The sequence below is a fragment of the Physeter macrocephalus genome, chromosome 11 (genome assembly GCF_002837175.3).
Source record: "Physeter macrocephalus isolate SW-GA chromosome 11, ASM283717v5, whole genome shotgun sequence".
Lineage (NCBI taxonomy): Eukaryota > Metazoa > Chordata > Mammalia > Artiodactyla > Physeteridae > Physeter > Physeter macrocephalus.
Genome location: NC_041224.1, coordinates 16,295,404 through 16,314,799, shown reverse-complemented (window position 1 = coordinate 16,314,799; position 19,396 = coordinate 16,295,404). Strand labels below are relative to the sequence as shown.

Sequence of the window (19,396 nt, the reverse complement as noted above, 5' to 3'; positions counted from 1 at the left end):
ACCTGTGTCCCCTGCATCGGCAGGCGGACTCTCAACCACTGCGCCACCATGGAAGCCCTAGAGTAGGTAAATTTTTAAAAGTCAGAACCAGGGACTTCCCTGGCCGTCCAGCGGTTAGGACTCCGCACTTCCACCGCAGGGGGCACAGGTTCAATCCCTGGTCAGGGAACTAAGATGCTGCGTGCCGCACGGCAGCAAAAAATTAAATAAATACATAAATAAATAAATGTCAGAACCAATTAAGGCAGTTATAAATGGACGGCATTTAAATATATATATATTAGAATAAGTTTCAAGCCACGCAAAGTTCACCAAAACAATTTTTATTTCCAGTGTTTAATTGGGTATGCACACAGGCATGACACAGGTTTGGTTGGATCCATTAAGTCCTCATGCAGAATTATATTCTTCTCCATAAAGAAGCCAGTTCCATCCAGGTCACTATCTACACACCTATGTTACAACATTTATATCAAATCTGGTATCTGAAGAAAAGATACACATATAATATGTTCCTTTAAGTTACGTATTTTACAGAAAGATTAAAAATTCAAGTCACACAAAACTCAAAAACTGTATTAAAAGTTTGAATAGAAAACTCAGAGATCCACCTGGAATGACTAGAGAATGGAAGTTCTGTATCTACCTGTGTTAAAACTGGTAAATGTGATGAAATTTGTTACCAATAAAACACATTTGTTTACTCAGTGTAAGTTATCTAATTTTAACAATATGGCACCCTAAAAACCAAATGTATTTTTATGATGAGGCACTTTTGTTAGTGATGAAACCAAAAGAACACATTTGCTGCATACTAAGGCCAGCTATTTCCTTCAGTAAACTCGGGTGTATGCACTATGCAGTGAGTCACAACAAACAACCTTGCTCATTTGTGTACAACTATCCAATACATTTTTAAATATATATATATATGTTCTTCTGGCTGTAGTAATGCACTGTAAAGATATTTCACAGTGCAAAATGATGAAACCAGCCCAAATGAAGGCTGCATAATAACAATTCTGGTACAAGAAAATATTTACAGAGTTATGGAACGTGTTAACAGTAGCTTTTTATTCGCTGGAGTAGACGTACCCCCAGTTTAAAGACAGGGATGGAACTGTGCTTTGTTGCCTGGGGTTTCGGACAGTTGATGAGGTCGGGCCGTCGCTGCAGAACTGGCGTTTTGGCTCGTGTTCTGGAAGCTTTCTCCATTGATGTGGTCAGGTGACTGTGGTGGTGTGGAAAGAGGGGGCCTGTTGGTTGAAGCCAAGGTGCTGGGAGAACTGTCTGCATCGGACTGAGAAGACAGGGCTGGGTCCGTGGTGGGTGCTTCTAACGTGCTCAGGCTCTGGGGCTGGGGGTCCCCCGCGTCCCCCCTACTCAGGTCGGCCGCACTGGTGCGCAGCCGCTCCCTGGCCAGCCAGTCTGCGATGGACAGGTCCTGGGCTGAGCATTTGGGCTTCAGCCGAGTCACCGCGGAAAGTTCGGCTTCTCTGTCCTCACTCCGCTCCTGCGCCTTCCAGAAATTCAGAACACTGATTTCAGTCGCATCCCTGTGTCCTCCCAGCGTGTGTCTGCGTTTGATGGTTTTCCTTTTGGCAGGATCGGCGTTGGCTTTTCGACTTCCTACTCCAAACATGTCATCTGCCGGCGCTTTGGGCCTCAGTTTTAACCGATCGGCTATTTTCGTTTTCCAGGTGGGCTCCTGTTTCTCGGCTTCGCTCCTGGCTGGTGGTGTCAGTAAACTCCCCGTTGATCTTCCTTTTTTCATCACCTCGAGCACTTTCGTGATGGAAGGGGCTTCCTTCTCACTCTTGGCATCTCCTGGAGCCGCGCCGTCTGACTTGAATCTGGCGGATTTTTTCCTGGACAGGGTGTCACACTCAATCAGCTTATGGGAACTGAAGAGCTGTCTCCGGCTCTCTAAACTCGGTGTTAAGCTCCCCTCCGTACAGCTGGCTTCGCTGCCTTCCGAGTCCCGCCGGCCCGTCTTCGCGGCCTCCTGCAGCTTTCCGCGGAGGAGCCTCTCGGAGGCCAGCGCGGCGGGGAACACCGGGAAGTCGCTCTCGCTGTCCGTCTCCACCGGGCGCCCCTCGCTGACCAGCTCGCTCCTCTCGTCGTCGGCGTCGTCCCCCCGGCTCTCGGCCACCGACTGCACTTCGGGGCTCAGCCGGCTGGAGTCGAGGCCGGTCACGGAGGGGGCGGGCGACGTCGCCGAGCAGTCGGCGGCGACGGTGCCGACACCGACCACAAACTCGCCCACTCTGGGTTCGGGGCTGGTGGACTTCTTGGTGGAAAACCCCGCCAGGGCGCCGGCGTCGGGCCCCGTCTCGTCCGGGTGGGAGGCCCTCTGGGCCGCGAGGGCTCTGGGGCCCTCCTTCAGGATGGCCAGGCGACAGCTCGGGGTGGGCGACCTGCTCTGCTTGGCGCCCTGGGGGGCCGGGGGCTCCGCGCTCTCCCCGCGCAGCGCTTGCTGATCGGCTCGGGCCGCGCCGCCCTCTTTCTTCGCGTGATCTTCTTTGCAAGCCACGGTCCTTTGTCTCCTGCCCGGTGTCTCGCTCTCTTTTTTGCACTCTTCTTTAATATCGTTGTGAGCCTGCTCTGCGTTTTCTTTCTTAAAAAACACATTGTCCAGTTCGTCCTCCGAGCTGCTGGGCTGTGCTTTTTCTTTTGGTTTTTTCCTCTTGCGACTGGCGGCCGCGAAGATGGACGACACGAGCAGGTCCCTGGTATACTGATCTTTTCCGGATCCCCAGGAACCCTGGGGGGCAGAGACACGAGACTTTGAACATACGAACGTTATTGAGTTCATTTTCGGAAAAGGTTCCCCCCGCCCAGCACCAATATTTTTATTTTTACTTTTTATTTTTTTTGTGATTTCCATTGCTTTGGTGATTATTTTCTATTTTGTTTTTTAACTGAAATATAGTCGATTTACAGTGCTGTGCCCATCTCTGCTGTACAGCGAAGTGACTCAGTTATACACACAGAGACATTCTTTTTTTTCATATTCGTTTCCATGATGGTTTAGCACAGGAGATTGAATACAGTTCCCTGTGCTGTGCAGCAGGACCGTGTTGTTTATCCAGCCTGTATATAACGTTGAATACATTGCATCTGCTATAACCCCAAACTCCCACTCCTTCTCTCCCCCTCCCCCAAGTATTTCTTAACCACTAAAGCTAAGTAATAACAGGGTGTATTTTTTTTGTTTGTTTTTGTGTGTGTGTGTGTGTGTGGTACGCGGGCCTCTCACTGCTGTGGCCTCTCCCGTTGCGGAGCACAGGCTCCGGACGCGCAGGCCCAGCGGCCATGGCTCACGGGCCCAGCCGCTCCGCGGCGTGTGGGATCCTCCCGGACCGGGGCACGAACCCGTGTCCCCCGCATCGGCACGTGTGGGATCCTCCCGGACCGGGGCACGAACCCGTGTCCCCCGCATTGGCAGGCGGACTCTCAACCACTGCGCCACCAGGGAAGCCCCCAGGGTGTAGTTTTTACACCCCCTTTTAACTTGTACCTAAGACAACTTCTTATTTTTATTTAATCTGTCCCTTTTCTTGCCTGGTGGTATTTATCTGCCATGTCACAGCTGACATACACCTGTCTTTCAGGGACACCTTCTGTGCTTGGGGCCCTCTCGCACTCCTATTCTTCTTGACTTCCCTCCATCTACAGACTGTCCCTGCTTCTGCTACCCTCAGAGGGTCCTCAGCTTCCTTCCTCTGGAACACGGGTCTCATAAAGAGTCAATATTCCGACAGAGTTGAAGATAATATTCTGACATTGGTTAAAATTTTATGACTGACTTCAATCTTCCAGTTACAGCTATCACATGATACAGATACTGTATCAGATAAGCTGATTCAGATAAGGGAGCTCCTGGGTTCTCATTAGTTCAGGCAGGCTGGATCTGCAGAGACTGGCCTTAGGTAAATCAAGTTGGCACTGTCTTCACTGATCTCAAGTAACAACCAAATCATGAAGGTCAAACATATGTCAAAGGTCAAACCTTATGTCAAAACATAAGGTCAATTAAAGACCTTAAATCCTTACCATAGAAACACTGCAGTGCCCTGTATTGAGAAAGTGGCAGTGCGGCCAACTGGCTTTGTCAGCTACGCCTAATAGGTTCTCGATGATGACAGTTTAAGTGTTCATAATGCCTACAGGCTAAGTAAATTCGGGGTGGGGGGGTGGTCAACAAACACTAGCTGGTGTAACACACACCATTTAAGTCAAGCAGGCAGGCAGGAAGTATGCAGAGTAACAGAAACTGAGTAATAGTTTCTCTGTTGTCATAAAAATCTTAGACAAGCTAGAACTACTATACTGAAGTCTTGAATATTACACTAAAAATTCAGGCTTTTGTATTCGAAAGGATTCACCAAAATGAAATCACAGATGGATGGAACTTTGTTTCTATAAGTTATAAAGGATTTTATAATTATACAGGACCTTTCTAAGGGTTATTCACGTTTAACACATTCTGTTGAAGACGGTAGGAGATGATGGCTGTGACTGAGCTCTGAATTAGCGGACCTGGTGCCCCTCCCTAGCTCGCGGTGGGTGACACTGAGCAAGTGATTCACTTTTAAACACCCCAACTTCATCGCTGATTTAAGTGAGAAGAAATTGATTAGACTATCTTTAAGATTCCCAACGGTTCCCTTTAAAATTCGATGTTTCTGTGATCACTATGTGTTGGAGCAAATGACTATATTATTTTACAACTGAAAAAAATTGTTACAAAGAATTGTATCATTTGGACACCCATTATATTATAGGTATAATACAAACACCACCATAATTTACTTAAGATGAAGAGACTGCTATAACCACAGGTTAAGAAATATGCATCTAGTAAGAGGAAAGGAGGGAATTTCAAACAGGTATGAAATTTAAAACCTAAAAATCTAAATCTAAAATCTTATATTCTGGCAAAAAGAGGTGGGAAACTGTTCCAAAGTAAAGAAGTCTAAGGAGACATGACAACATAATGCAAGGGGCGATCCTTGATTGCATCCTATATACAGGAAAAGAAAAAACAACACACATTATTGGGACAACTGGCGAAATTTGTGTAAAAACTGTACATTAGAAATAATAATGTACTGTACTCATGTGAACTACCAGAATACAATAATTATGCTGTAATTACATAGAAGAATCCCCTTGTTCTTCGGAGATGCACATTGAAGCATTTAGGGGTAAAGTGTTATCATGTCTATAAGTTAACTCTCAAATGACTCAGAAAAAAAAAATTACATATATATCAAGATTTACCAACTGACAAATCTAGGGCAAAAGGTTTGGGTGCTATTATTCCAATAACTTTTTTGTAGGCTTAAAATTTTTCAAACTAACAAGTTGGGGTAAAAAGATGGTAAAAATCACAATATAAGTGATAGCGAATGATATATCATTAAATATTTTATGGTCTTTTCTGCAAGAAATTCAATTCTAATTTGGTCATATGTGATCCCATTATGTTTAGAAATGATATGTAATGATATGTATGTCTCATTTCCAAATAGAACATTTGAAGAAATTTATTGACAATTCTACTTGCTACAGTCTCAGAAGAGCAAAGCTGGCACAAACTGAATTAATGAAAAACTTTCTAACTGAATGTCTTAAAGACTACTCAAAAAGTGTACTTTGGTGGTGGTGTCAACAGAACACAAATTATGTAAACAAAAATTGATTATAAAAACAAAATCAGGGACTTCCCTGGTAGTGCGGCGGTTAAGAATCCGCCTGCCAATGCAGGGGACACGCGTTCGAGCCCTGGTCCGGGAAGATCCCACAGGCTGCAGTGCAACTAAGCCTGTGCGCCACAACTACTGAGCGTGCGCTCTAGAGCCCGCGAGCCACAACTACTGAGGCCCGTGTGCCTAGAGCCCGTGCTCTGTAACAAGAGAAGCCACCGCAGTGAGAAGCCCGCGCACCGCAACGAAGAGTAGCCCCCGCTCGCCACAACTAGAGAAAGCCCGCGGGCAGCAACGAAGACCCAGCGCAGCCATAAATAAATAAATAAATTTATTAAAAACAAAACAAACGAAAAAAACCAAAACAAAATTAGTGATCTTGTTGAAAAGAAGGCAAGAATATATATTTTCATAAAAAATGTATAATAATAATAAAGTCTATATTACTACTGAAATGTTTACAGAATGAAATAAAATGTTTGGGATTTGCTTCCAAATAGTCCCGAGGGACTTCCCTGGTGGTCCAGTAGTTAAGACTCTGAGCTTCTACTGTAGGGGACATGGGTTCCATCCCTGGTAGGGGAACTAAGATCCCACCTGCTGCAAGGCCAAAAAAAAAAAAAAAGTCACGAGGAGGAGGAAAGTGGGCGGGGCAGATGAGACAAACTTGGCCGTGTGTTAATTGTTGAGGGTAGATAATAAGGGCTCATTATATTATTCTCTCCACTTTTGCATATGTTAGAAAATTTTCACATGAAGAATGAGGGGGCAAATGCCTACTTCTCTGAATTATGCTAAACTACACTGAGATAAATCCAACACCCCACCTCACAATCCAGTATTCCTCTATCATATTCTATTTTAAGCATTAATTTTTCCCTTTATAAGACTCTGTTGGTCTGTCATCAGACCCAGACAGGGGTGCATCTGCATACGAATCATAACAATCAGCCACAAAGCAATTCCCCTCTAAAATATTCCAAACTGTACAAAACAATTTACCTTAGATTTTGTGGAGTCACTAGTAGCTGAATCTGTGAGAAGTTAAAGAAAACATGGTCAGTATTGGTCAGATTCTTTACTGCTTTCAACAAACAATGCAAAACTTATGGAAAAGACAGGCACAGAACAAAATGTGAAAGCAAAACTCAAAAACAATAGAACACAGTGGATAGTCAGAGCTCACAAAGATGCAAGCTGCACCACAGAAAGCCACCGCCATGAAAGGATGCTGTGAATTGTAGGCAGAATCAGCTCAATGATAGGGATGGCAAAGGAGCCCTGTACTAAACAAAACAGAAACACTAGTGTTTATTAAATTTGCTAAGCATTAAATCTAGCAATAAAGCAGCTCGAAGACCTTTTGAAGAATTGCACTATGTACCACATCCTGTATCTGAAACGGATACACAATGTAGAACGTTTAGGATTGTTGGCTGCCCTCGCTACAAATTGAGATGCTCAGACTCAGTGTATTTATGTTGACTTTTGTCAGACTGTCAATGTTAAATTTTAGAAGCATATACTGTGTGCGTAAGGATGCATTAGGATAACCCTGCTTCTAAGGTCACTTTGATGTTACGTTAAATCATGCTGATCTCTGTGCTTTGGACCCCGGTTTCACATCTGTGCAGTCAGGGATCCTTTTGACTAGCTAAATTGCTACCAGTTTTCCAATTATTTATTAACAAATGCTATTATGGAAATGGAAGAATGGAGAGCATCATTTTACTGTCTGGCAAAAACTCAGATTATACAAGTATAAAGAGGGTAGGAAGGGGCTAGCACTCTTCAGGACAACACCAATTTGGAAATTTTCTCTTTCAACTTCAGGGAAATGGATTTTCAGAATTAATGAGCTGAGCCCCATGCCACGCCCCTTTCAACACATGGCTCAATGCTTTATGACTTTAAGAACTGGTAGACCATACCATGCTATTTCTCCTCACGGTCTGCTTCAGAAATAACAAGAAACAGCAGAAAAACTTTTAAGAAAGTAGTAGTGATCTGTTTACAATAATCGTAAGAGAAAATGTACACCACAGATCAGCTCGGTTTGCGTTTACAGGAATCGGGGGTTTCTGCAGACAAGGCAGCTACAGTGTGGACAGCAGTCCTCCTTCGTCCTACAGTTCCAGCTGTCCATCAGGGACACCACGGAATCCACTAGCGACATTACCGCGTGATAGACTCCTCCCATCTCGCCTGTGCAACATCAGTATAGATTTGCCTGTGTCAGTAAGTGCTGGAAAGAAAACCCTTTAGGACTAAAACAAGAACTAGAGACAAAGGGAGAACATGGTGTAAAACATGCTAGGTTAGTGCAACAGTTTGGCAGGAGAAAATTTGCATCGAAAGAGCCTATTAGAACTGATACTTCACCGAACATTAGGGTGGCAATAGAAGACAGAAGAAAATGTCAAAGAGATTGACTTTTACGGTGACCTCTGTAGTGACAAGATAATATACTGCATTTATGGGAATGGTGCCCATGAGCATTTTACATATTTAATTGGCTGCTTTTTCAACAGAATGTCCAGCTCAAGAGTAAGAACTACTCATACAGTCTAGACCATACTTTCTGCCATCACAGCAACCACATACTCAGTAGCGTGTATCTGTTTTACCTTGTGATGACTATTACATGGAAACTGTGAATTAAAAAAAAAAAAGAACAAAACAGTGGTTTGCATGCTCATTTTCCCTCATATTTCCTTTCTGACAAGCATTACAACTCCATGCACTGCCAATGGCATTACAGTCACTGGAAGATAATTCAGATCAATCAGAAAAGGAAGATTACATTTTTTTTTATTAGTGGAAAGGGAAAAAAAGAAGAAGAAAAGGAAAAAAAATCATAGTGAATTGTTACTTATGATTGATTTGCTCTTTCATGTTATAAGAATTTAGCTTTTAACCTAGAGATCAATACTGCCCAGGCAAGAGTTACCTGATACATCTCCAGGGGAGACGCCTGTCCTTCCAATGTTGGTGAGTAAATGATCTATGTTTGGCACTGGCTGGGAGTCTACTGTGTTTTCCTCCTGCACTGTTGTCTATGGTTAATAAACAAAGATCTCTTCATCATCTCTTCAAAGATACTTTCTTTAAAATTCAAACAACATTTAGTAAAAGACACATTACTGAGTGGAGGACATATGCTTAATTTTTTACATTATTTGCATATAATTAATTACCAAATAAGTAACATACTTGGATTTTCATTAGATCAGAAACTGAGGCGCTATAGACCTGCTTTCGGGGTGCAAAGCAGACAATAGCATACAAAGCAGGAAGGTGACACAGTTGTAGGATCAGGATCTTGTGTGTCCCAAATGAGAAGAACAGAGTACAAACGCTGACGGACAATACTTACAAGAGGTTCTTCAGCACCTTCTTCTGTGAAAAACCAGTCATGCTAAAATTTAAAATAAAAAAGGTGAAAAAGGGTAATTAAATAACCCCCTATAGAGACCTATATTTTGGAGCTGCTCATGAAAAAGAATTTCCTCAATGAGCCGAAGCCTGGACTTACGTGCTGGATAAGTGTCTCTACGATCTTGTACTGGTCTGGCATGTGAGTGACCATGTGCGTCATGTTATCTTCAGAGGTCCTCACAAGAGTTGGACCAAACACTATGGCTAGGTTTCTTGGTTCCATCTGCAACAGAGGATGATATTAGAAAATATCACAACTTTTCTTAGGAAAGTAGGCTTAAATTCCCATTGCATGTTTGGCATTTTACTTCTGAAAGAATTCAAAGAATGGTTGACTGATGTGTGTAAAAAAAAATAATGCTTCAGGGTTAGAGTTTCCACAAACTGATCTATATGTAAATTCTTTTTCTTGCTTTAATGACAACATACAATACTTAATTGGCATTCGTTTTTTTCCAGGAAGTCTTTGATTGAAAACAATTGATCTGGTTCAAAACTAGTATTACAGGGAATTCCCTGGCAGTCCAGTGGTTAGGGCTCCGCGCTTCCACTGCAGGGGGCACAGGTTCAATCCCTGGTCAGGGAACTAAGATCCCACAAGCCGTGCGCCTCAGCCAAAAATAAGTATTAACAAAGCTGGATCAACTGACAAAAATATTAAAATCAAAGGGAATAAAACTTGCAAAAGAATGGGGAAAACCTCTCCCCTCAAAAACTAAACAAGTGCAAAGAGACACATAAAAATGTCCAAATTTGCCTGAGTAGTACATTAAGATCATGAATATGTAAAAACTAATGTCTGAAAATATTCTTTTGACCAAATTTTTATTTCAACCAAGACTTCCAAAGCTTGTTGCTTATCCTTGTTCCAATGAACACCTCAGTATTACATGCCTATATGTTTGTATGTTTCCTTCCATGATAGTTTGTACTCCTGTTTAAGTACCTGATTGTCAAAGGTGCGAATCTTTTGTTTTTCTTTGTTATATATTATAAGTGTCTGGTGTAATTTTTTGACCTTAGGATTTGATTAAAATATTAAATAACCAATCCCCAAAACATACTAGAGGGTAAAAAACCATTGTGGAACTCAAAAAAAAAAAAAAAAATCAAACTGGTCTTGGGATCCACACCAAAAATTTAGTTTCCATCCATCACCAGACAGTTGATCCCCCTTTTACCCTTTCACCCCCTCTGCACCCCCGCCCCTCCCCCTCTGGTAACCACTACTCTGTTCTCTGTATCTATGTGTTGTTTTTGTTTGGTTTGTTCATTTATTTTGTGTGTGTTTTTTTTAATTCCATGTGAGTAAAATCATACAATATTCATCCAAAAGATATTTCTTTAAACCAATCAGGAAAAGCTACACATGAATAGACTACTAGATAATACGAAGGAATAATAAATTTTGGTGTGTTTGATAAAGGTAATATGGTGGTATGAAAACAAAACCAAAAAAAATTATCTGCTAAATCTAAATGAAACAAAACAAAAAAAGAAAATGTCTGTTGTTTTTCACTGTATACCATTTGATACATTTTTACTGTTGTTTGTGCAAATACTGCCCATTCAAAATATTAATATACAGTTGAAAAATAAAAGAAGTAAAATTTCTGACTTTTTCATTTTTCTTGCTGGATAAACATAAAAGAAAATGTCTTGAAAAAACAACAATTCATATTTTGGGGATCTTTTGCTTTTAAGAGTGATCTTTAGAGGGACGTGATCACCAGTATGATGTATTTTAGAGCTTTTGTTTAATTATAACCTATTTTTGACTATTTCACATGAAGCAGTGAAGTACATCTTTTCAGCTAAAGCCACTGAAAGTACATCTCTTCAATAAACAGTTTACAAACCTTATTTTTTTCTGAATTTTCTGCCACTGTCTTCAGATGAGCCGAAAGAAACTTGAGCGTTTCATAATGATGTTCGGGCAAATCATGAATCTGAAACATATTATTTTCATGATGGATTTAAATGCTGAACTTTCGTTGTACCTCCAAAAATATAAAATAATACCTACTAGTCTTTTTAATGTTTTCAGACGATCTAGAGGATCTTCCTTACGATTGGCTTCAATAAAGTCGGCATATTTATCTGACAACAGTAAGAACAAAAAAAAACCAAATTCATCTTAAATTGTTTAGGTGAGCTGTAATCTAGTTTCCCTTTAAGGTTCAATTTCAAACCACAATTAAAAAGAAAAAAATAGTAGGGAAGACTCCAAATAGCCTTTGAAATGTTGTTCTAAAACTACTATAGGGGCTTCCCTGGTGGCACAGTGGTTAAGAATCCACCTGCCAATGCAGGGGACCCGGGTTCGAGCCCTGGTCCAGGAAGATCCCACAGGCCATGGAGCAACCAAGCCCATGAGCCACAACTACTAAGCCCGTGTGCCACAACTACTGAAGCCTGCGTGCCTAGAGCCCGTGCTCTGCAACAAGAGAAGCCACCACAATGAGAAGCCCGCGCACCGCAACGAAGAGTAGCCCCCGCTCGCCGCAACTAGAGAAAGCCCGTGTGGCAATAAAGACCCAACGCAGCCATAAATAAATTTATAAAAAATAAAATAAAATAAAACTACTATAGTTTTTAATGATTCCCCTAGGCCTTATCAAACAAAGAAATTCCCAAAAATGTGAGTTCTCTGAGGGTACATCCTGTACATCCTATATTTACACGGTCTGTCCACTTTCTCTCCCCGCAACATCTACTACGAGGTCTTATCTAAGTCAAATAGTTGGCTTGGCTGAAAAAAATGCTTTTCTACTAATTGTACCTTATTATGCCTGAAGGATTTTCACTGAGAACAATAATAACATATTTTCAACTCAGCTGTAAACATGAATGAACAGGATAATATATATTTTTACTGAACTTTAACAACGTTTCATAAACTTTTTTTCACTGCAAAGTATCAGGAGGAAAAAACAATCCAAATGACAAAAAATAGGACATGATTATGCTTTGTATACAAATAAGAACTAAACAAAACCTCCTGTTTCTTTTGACAAAAATATTTTCCCCTGGCTCAATTTAACATGCTGTGGTTTCCCAACAATGTAATGTTCAACTGTTGCATCAGTATCTGGTGGGGTTAACTCACCATTTGTGAAAAGTGGTTCAGGGAGTTTTCTGAAGAAGGATTTTAGTAAACTGCTTATCACATTCAAATCTCGCCATTTCTAGGTATGCAAAATAAAAATACAGTATTTTTGTAGTCAATACCACAAAGGAAAAAAACAGTTATTCAAATAGAAATACACAAACTTACATCGTCTTGTATATCAATATCAGCCATTCCCTTGTTGAGTTCCTCTTGCATACTTGAGATGGCTGCATTGTTTCCAGGAACTCTATAAATACCTGTATATTCAAGACCTCTTTCTTCAACTAATTTGCAACATATGTCAACTATTAATGGAATATACTGCAAAACAAGAAATAAACATTTTATTTAACACAGCATGAATGTTCACCTTCCGTTAGTAGATACATATCGTAGCTACAAGGCCCTTTTCATCCAAAAGGAAACAGTATATAAATTGCTGTTATTTGATATAGAGAAAATAAAGAATATAAACATTGGAGAACTGGGAAGAGATAAAACCAGCAAGAGATAGTTAAGTCAGTGGAAAGAGAATGAATAGGTCAAGACTGAAAGAGGAGGACCCACAGGGAGATAACAGTCTAAAGAAGAAACAAGAACAAGTAGGGAGAATGGAAACAGTTCAGTTGAATAAAAGAAGCGGGGCAGGGGAAGAGGAGGGGGAAAGAATAACATCCATCCACTCACGATACGAATCCTAACGTGGGCATTGTACACACACACATACACACACGCACACGCACACGCACATTTACATTCATCACACTTTCTTAATCAGATTCTTGTTCCCATCCTTCTTTTAAAATGCTGAAAGCAGAAACACACATGACTTGAAAATGACTTCTTACCGATGGTTTCAGATACATTCTTAGCAGTTGAATAATTATTCTATTTCAGAGTCAGCACATTAGAAAAAAGCATTATAGATAAAATTACTCCATACGCCCGTACAGCTCAGACATGCTTAGAGAAACTAAGGGCTGTTAAGAAGAGGCAAATACTCAACAGATGGACAGATACTGCCTGTGATCTGCACGGCTGTGTACTCGGGTCCCGTTATGACTACGGCTGAATTAATGGCTTTAGGAAATCTGGCTGGCTGGTGTCTCCTACCCGATTAGTATGAGCTGGCGGGCAATCATCCAGTCTGACCCCGAACGTTCCTGTGGCAGTAGGCTTTTTTTCAAATGTCTTTCTCATAATACTTGGAATGCCTTTTCTCCATGTGCCTTTGTCTTTCGGGGGACTAGTGTCATCTTTTGATAGTTATTCAAAAGAAAATGACATAAAGAAAAGAAAATAGAAACAAGAGTGTTTAAATCATGACTTTAAAGATCCTTTATCAATATTTATATAAATCAGAGTCCTATACTATAAATAACATATCCTTTATGTATCAAACATATTCTATGCTATTCTCTTCCTAATATAGCACTCCCTTCAACCCTCCATATAATTTAGTACGAATCAACTATGCTTCTTCACCCCTTGACAATCTGTACCATGATTTTCTTTAAAACAGTCGAGACAACAGAATTAATATGACATCTTTATAGTGAGATTTTAGCAAAAGGAAACATAATGGTTTTATTTCAAAACGAAAGCACCTGGATCCTCTGCATTTATCAAATTGGTAGTTTTTGACATAGATGTATGTGTTGTATTTTCCTTCACTTGATCTTTATCATAAGAACTGGTGTCTTGGACCCCAGCTTAAGGGAAGGGCCCCACCATCCTGGACCAGCTCCCCAGTGACCTCTGGGTTAGCTCACCCTGAGCTGAGGTCCGCAGAAAAGGCACAGAAAAACATGAAAACTCCTTTAAAATCCCTATTTTATTTTTAAAAAATTTTTTATTTTTTTTTTTACTTAAGTATAGTTGATGTACTACAAACCCAATTTTAAATCCTAAATTCATCTAGGAATGCTGATATCAGTACCTTTAGTGAGAAGCTTCCTTTCTGACTCTTCCTTGGGGGAATGTGGACTTTGAGCCCGAGGCTCTGCTTTAGCACCAAGTAGAGTCTGCCTGATGCTGAGGCTCTGGCGAGGGGTCTTTGGCAACTGCTCTGCTTTGCTGCTGCAAGAAAGGAACATTTCTGACCAAGTGCGTATTTTACGTCCCAATTAACCTGCAGGCCTGGTGGGATTCTCACCTCATCAGACTGTTGTATTCTTTTATTCTTCGACTAATCAGATCCCTGTTAGTAACTCCAGTGTCCTACAGAATAAACAGGAGGTAAAATCAGAAAGTCAATTCTAAACACTCTAAACAGGGATCCTACTCTTTTTGGGGGGCAAGGGGGAGCGCTATATTGTACTACTTTGCTTATTCAGTACAGACTCCATGGAGTTGTTTTAAAAGCTCTATTCAAATCATGACCTAACAACACTAAGTGACAAATGTTCAAGTGCCTCCGCCGCTGCCAAGAGTTTTCTGTTTATTTTCTGTACCCCAGCAACACCTAGACTAGTACCAGCAAGTAGCCAGTGTTCAAACTTACTGAATTGATCTGGCGTTTTTCATACATGACTGGGAAGCAGTGAGCCAGTTTCTGCTCTCACTAATACCAGGAGGAATGATCAGCGTTTCAAAATAATACAGTTGGATAAAAGATGGAATACTGCCAAAATGTGTTAATGATTAATTGACAGGAACAGTGAGATTGAGGGTCAATTAGTATCAGAAGTGACAGTTATATTATCAGAAGAAAAAAGCTCAAAACTGGTTTTTTTAACCTCAACAGGTTAACCTCAATAATATGCTACATGGAAAACACAGAGCTGACCATAGGGGATGATTTTTCTTTTTTCCCTATTGGTTCCAATTATAAATTGACATGTGTCCACAAGTATTTTTTTTTACTTGTCTCCTTCTGGTCATAGTGAACGTTACAATTTACAAGCAATACAGACTTTGTAAATTCTCGAATTCAAATCGATTCTTCTCATTTACCAACTGAAGGAGGATATGGTTAAGATCTAGAATAAGACTGCTTGACAATTCTGAGCTATGTGACCCTAGGGAAATTACTTAACTTCTCTTTGCCACAAAGTTCCCTTGTTTGAAACATGGTGATGATAATAATAAGACACATTCATATGGTTGCTGAGATTAACTGATATAAAATGCTTAAAAGAGTGACTGCCATGTGGTATATGCTCAGTGAATTATCACTTTCTTAGCTACAAAACTCGGTGAAAATACCCGTGTCTTAGAATCAGATAATAGTGATGATGCTATAATGGCTGACATGGAGTACATGTTCATGACCTACCAGGCACGGGGCTGCGTTCTTCATAAGCATCACGTCATTCAATTCCTAAAAAAGCCCTATGTCTCAAAGATGAAGTCATCTACTGCCCAGCAGGACGCCTGGCATAGAGCAGGGGCTGATCAAACAGGAACTCCTTTGAACTGCTACTTAAAGCTGAAATCTACACCCAAGTTGTGATTCTCCCTGTTTACTTTGCCAAAACTCAGGTCTGATGTCTCTTTATAGCGGTGGTTGTAGAAAAAGGGCTGTGTTGATACGGATCTGGTATTCCTTGTTCACGACAAACAAGGTAGAGCGTCAACTGTCAGACGAGAAAAAGTACAGGCGCTTTCCTATGGTCTACGTTTTCATGACTTGAATTGGATATAATGGAAATGACAGAATTCGAGAACATAATTTGCATAACTTCATGGTTAATGTAGGTGTTCCTGTACACTGTAATGGGAAAGGAGGGGGAAGGAACCTTGTGGGGTTTTTTTGGTCATAACAACAGGCACGCAAAGGAGAATAACGTCTAAGAAAAACAGTGCTGATGATATGAAAAAGGCACCCTTGAGCACAGTCCAGACTTAAATCATTGCTGAATCTGCTCTGTAAAGTTTACAGTTATGTACACTTTAAAAAAAAAAAAATCTTCACTACTGAAACTTCTGCTGTAAAAAGTATCTTGATGGTTGTGAGTCAGAAACCCTCCTTATTAAAAAGAAAAAGTGGCATATAACACGATTTCTGATAGTGCAAGTTTTCTTAGAAACCAATTACTGTATTACAGTAGGCTATATTATATTCTTGCCTGCATAATTTCATTAACAAGAATCATGCTATCAGTGTCTCTGCATTTACACAGCAATTTGTTTGGAGAAGCATTTTCACTGTATCTTAAGCCCACAACAACCCTGGTTTTGACACAAAGAAACAGATCTGGAATTATTCAGTCATAAAGGTAATGACCAGGACTAGGAACCTAGGTCTCTCTGCTCAGTGCTTCACTGCTTCTGAGAAAGTATGCAGAATATATGAATAATCTGTTTTTCTAGGTCAGTAATGGTGATTTTCCCAGTAAGTGAAAATAATATAAAATAGGTACACTTGAGTTTTCCTCTTTTTTTTGGCCGCGCTGCGTGGCTGGTAGAATATTAGTTCCTCAACCAGAGATCGAACCTGTGCCCTAGGCAGTGAAAGCACGGAGTCCTAACCACTGAACTGCCAGGGAAGCCCCTGAATTTTCCTTCTGATCAACTATTTTTTTCTTTAATTAATTTACTTCATTTATTTATTTTTGGCTGAGTTGGGTCTTCGTTGCTGTGTGCAGGCTTTCTCTAGTTGCTGCGAGCGGGGGCTACTCTTCGTTGTGGTGCAGGAGCTTCTCATTGCAGTGGCTTCTCTTGTCGCGGAGCACAGGCTCTAGGCACACGGGTTCCGTAGTTGTGGCTCGTGGGCTCTAGAGCACAGGCTCAGTAGTTGTGGTGCACGGGCTGAGTTGCTCCGCAGCATGTGGGATCTTCCCGGGCCAGAGCTCGAACCCGTGTCCCCTGCATTGGCAGGCGGATTCTTAACCACTGCGCCACCAGGGAAGCCCTGATCGACTATTTTTAAGTGAAGATAGCACATTATAATTTTTTTAAATGACGTATCAGATTCTTTCAGTCTTCTTTAAAAAGAAAATGTTGTGACAGCGTCGGTTTTATCAACGTCATTTTGGACACTAACCTCCTCATTTAAGTTGCTGCTCTCCTGGATGCTCTTGATCCAGGCTAGCATGTCGTCCCTGTCTTCAGCCTGAAACAGGCACTCGCAGTCAGACGTGGTGAGTCGAAAGACATTTTTCCTCTTGGTCTCGCTGTAAGAGATGTCTATTAAGCAAGCGTTAACACTGATGGGCTGTTCCTCTTCAGACGGAGTCGTCTGTTCTCGTTTATCTTTGTACAGGTACAGCGAATGGCCCCGAAGTACAACATACATCTGCTTCCATGGTCGAATACTTCCACCAACTCGCTGGAGAACATGAGACAGATCAGGCATACTCAACACTTGGCTAAATCTTAGTGACAGGACAGATGCATCTAGCAACACTGTTAACATGCTTAAATGTATACCCAACGTGTCAGGTGCCTGCTTTACGTCAATATATATTTGTTAGGGGAGGCAAGACAAAAAGTGTGGAACGTAAACCAAGTTGGGTAATGTATTCCTATCACAATCAAGGGCAATGAAATCTCAACTTTAATTGGGTTGAGAAAATAAAATGAACAAAGTTAATTAGGATAAAGGAAGTGTAGCAAAATATATTAAAAATGCTAAGGGAAAAGAAAATAAGGAAAAACGTCAGTCAGAAAAATCCTTTGAGTGATGGCAAGGCTTAAGACAAGTCTTAGATCATGCAAATCACAAACACTGCAAAAGGTAATCCCAAAAGGATATGTACACGTAATGAATTTAGTTAACAAAATTGATCAACTTTATACGGTCAAGCAACAACACGCAAGACGGGTTTTCTAAAAAAAAAATCTGATACTCTTTTGACAGCATTAAAGTTTTCTTATAAATTAAGCTGCCCAAATATTGTAGAAAATTTTCTGGTGAAGTTTTTCTTATATTGTTATCTACTTAATGAAGCATATATTGATATTGATATTCATTTAAATACCTCTATATTTATAAAATAAGGGGAAACAATAAAATTATTAAAAAGGCAACTTGAAACTCTGCAAGACAGAAGGGAGTGGCAGGACATGTTTAAAGTGATGAAAGGGAAAAACCTACAACCAAGATTACTCTACTCAGCAAGGATCTCATTCAGATTCGACGGAGAAATTAAAACCTTTACAGACAAGCAGAAGTTAAGAGAATTCAGCACCACCAAACCAGCTCTACAACAAATGCTAAAGGAACTTCTCTAGGCAGGAAACACAAGAGAAGGAAAAGACTTACAATAACAAACCCAAAACAATTAAGAAAATGGTAATAGGAACATACATATCGATAACTACGTTAAATGTAAATGGATTAAATGCTCCAACCAAAAGACATAGACTGGCTGAATGGATACAAAAACAATATCCGTATATATGTTGTGTACAAGAGACCCACTTCAGACCTAGGTGCACATACAGACTGAAAGTGAGGGGGTGGAAAAAGATATTCCATGCAAATGGAAATCAAAAGAAAGCTGGAGTAGCAACTCTCATATCAGACAAAAGAGACTTTAAAATAAAGACTATTACAAGAGACAAAGAAGGACACTACATGCTGATCAGGAGATCAATCCAAGAAGAAGATATAACAGTTGTAAATATTTACGCACCCAACATAGGAGCACCTCAATACATAAGGCAAATGCTAACAGCCATAAAAGGGGAAATGGACAGTAACACAATCATAGTAGGGAACTTTAACACCCCACTTTCACCAATGGACAGATCATCCAAACTGAAAATAAATAAGGAAACAAAAGCTTTAAATGATACATTAAACAAGATGGACTTAATTGATATTTACAGACATTCCATCCAAAAACAGCAGATTACACTTTTTTCTCCAGTGCTCATGGAACGTTCTCCAGGATAGATCATATCTTGGGCCACAAATCAAGCCTTGGTAAATTTAAGAAAATTGAAATCGTACCAAGAATCTGTTCCGGCCACAACGTTACGAGACTAGATATCAATTACAGGAAAAAATCTGTAAAAAATACAAACACATGGAGGCTAAACAATACACTACTAGATAACCAAGAGATCACTGAAGAAATCAAAGAGGAAATCAAAAAATACCTAAAAACAAATGATGACAACCCAAAACCTATGGGATGCAGCAAAAGCAGTTCTAAGAGGGAAGTTTATAGCAATACAATCCTAC

At 40.6% G+C, this 19,396-nt stretch overlaps 1 protein-coding gene across 6 annotated transcripts in view; it reads right to left on the bottom strand.

Moving 5' to 3' along the window:
* Window positions 1–307: 307 nt before the first annotated feature.
* ARHGAP21 (Rho GTPase activating protein 21) overlaps window positions 308–19,396 on the bottom strand; it is a 133,966-nt gene continuing 114,877 nt past the window's right edge. For 4 of the 6 annotated variants that reach the window (XM_028495520.2, XM_024129670.3, XM_028495522.2 and 1 more), the window contains 13 exons: window positions 17,249–17,533; window positions 14,417–14,481; window positions 14,201–14,340; window positions 13,375–13,517; window positions 12,427–12,582; window positions 12,259–12,337; window positions 11,176–11,249; window positions 11,009–11,098; window positions 9,247–9,372; window positions 9,088–9,129; window positions 8,662–8,767; window positions 6,714–6,745; window positions 308–2,764 (listed from right to left, as the gene is read on the bottom strand). In XM_028495520.2, the coding sequence (XP_028351321.1) occupies window positions 1,103–2,764; window positions 6,714–6,745; window positions 8,662–8,767; window positions 9,088–9,129; window positions 9,247–9,372; window positions 11,009–11,098; window positions 11,176–11,249; window positions 12,259–12,337; window positions 12,427–12,582; window positions 13,375–13,517; window positions 14,201–14,340; window positions 14,417–14,481; window positions 17,249–17,533 (3,000 nt within the window). In that variant the 3' untranslated portion in view covers window positions 308–1,102. The remainder of the gene's footprint in view (window positions 2,765–6,713; window positions 6,746–8,661; window positions 8,768–9,087; window positions 9,130–9,246; window positions 9,373–11,008; window positions 11,099–11,175; window positions 11,250–12,258; window positions 12,338–12,426; window positions 12,583–13,374; window positions 13,518–14,200; window positions 14,341–14,416; window positions 14,482–17,248; window positions 17,534–19,396) is intronic. The other 2 variants (XM_028495521.2, XM_024129671.3) reach the window with 1 other exon arrangement.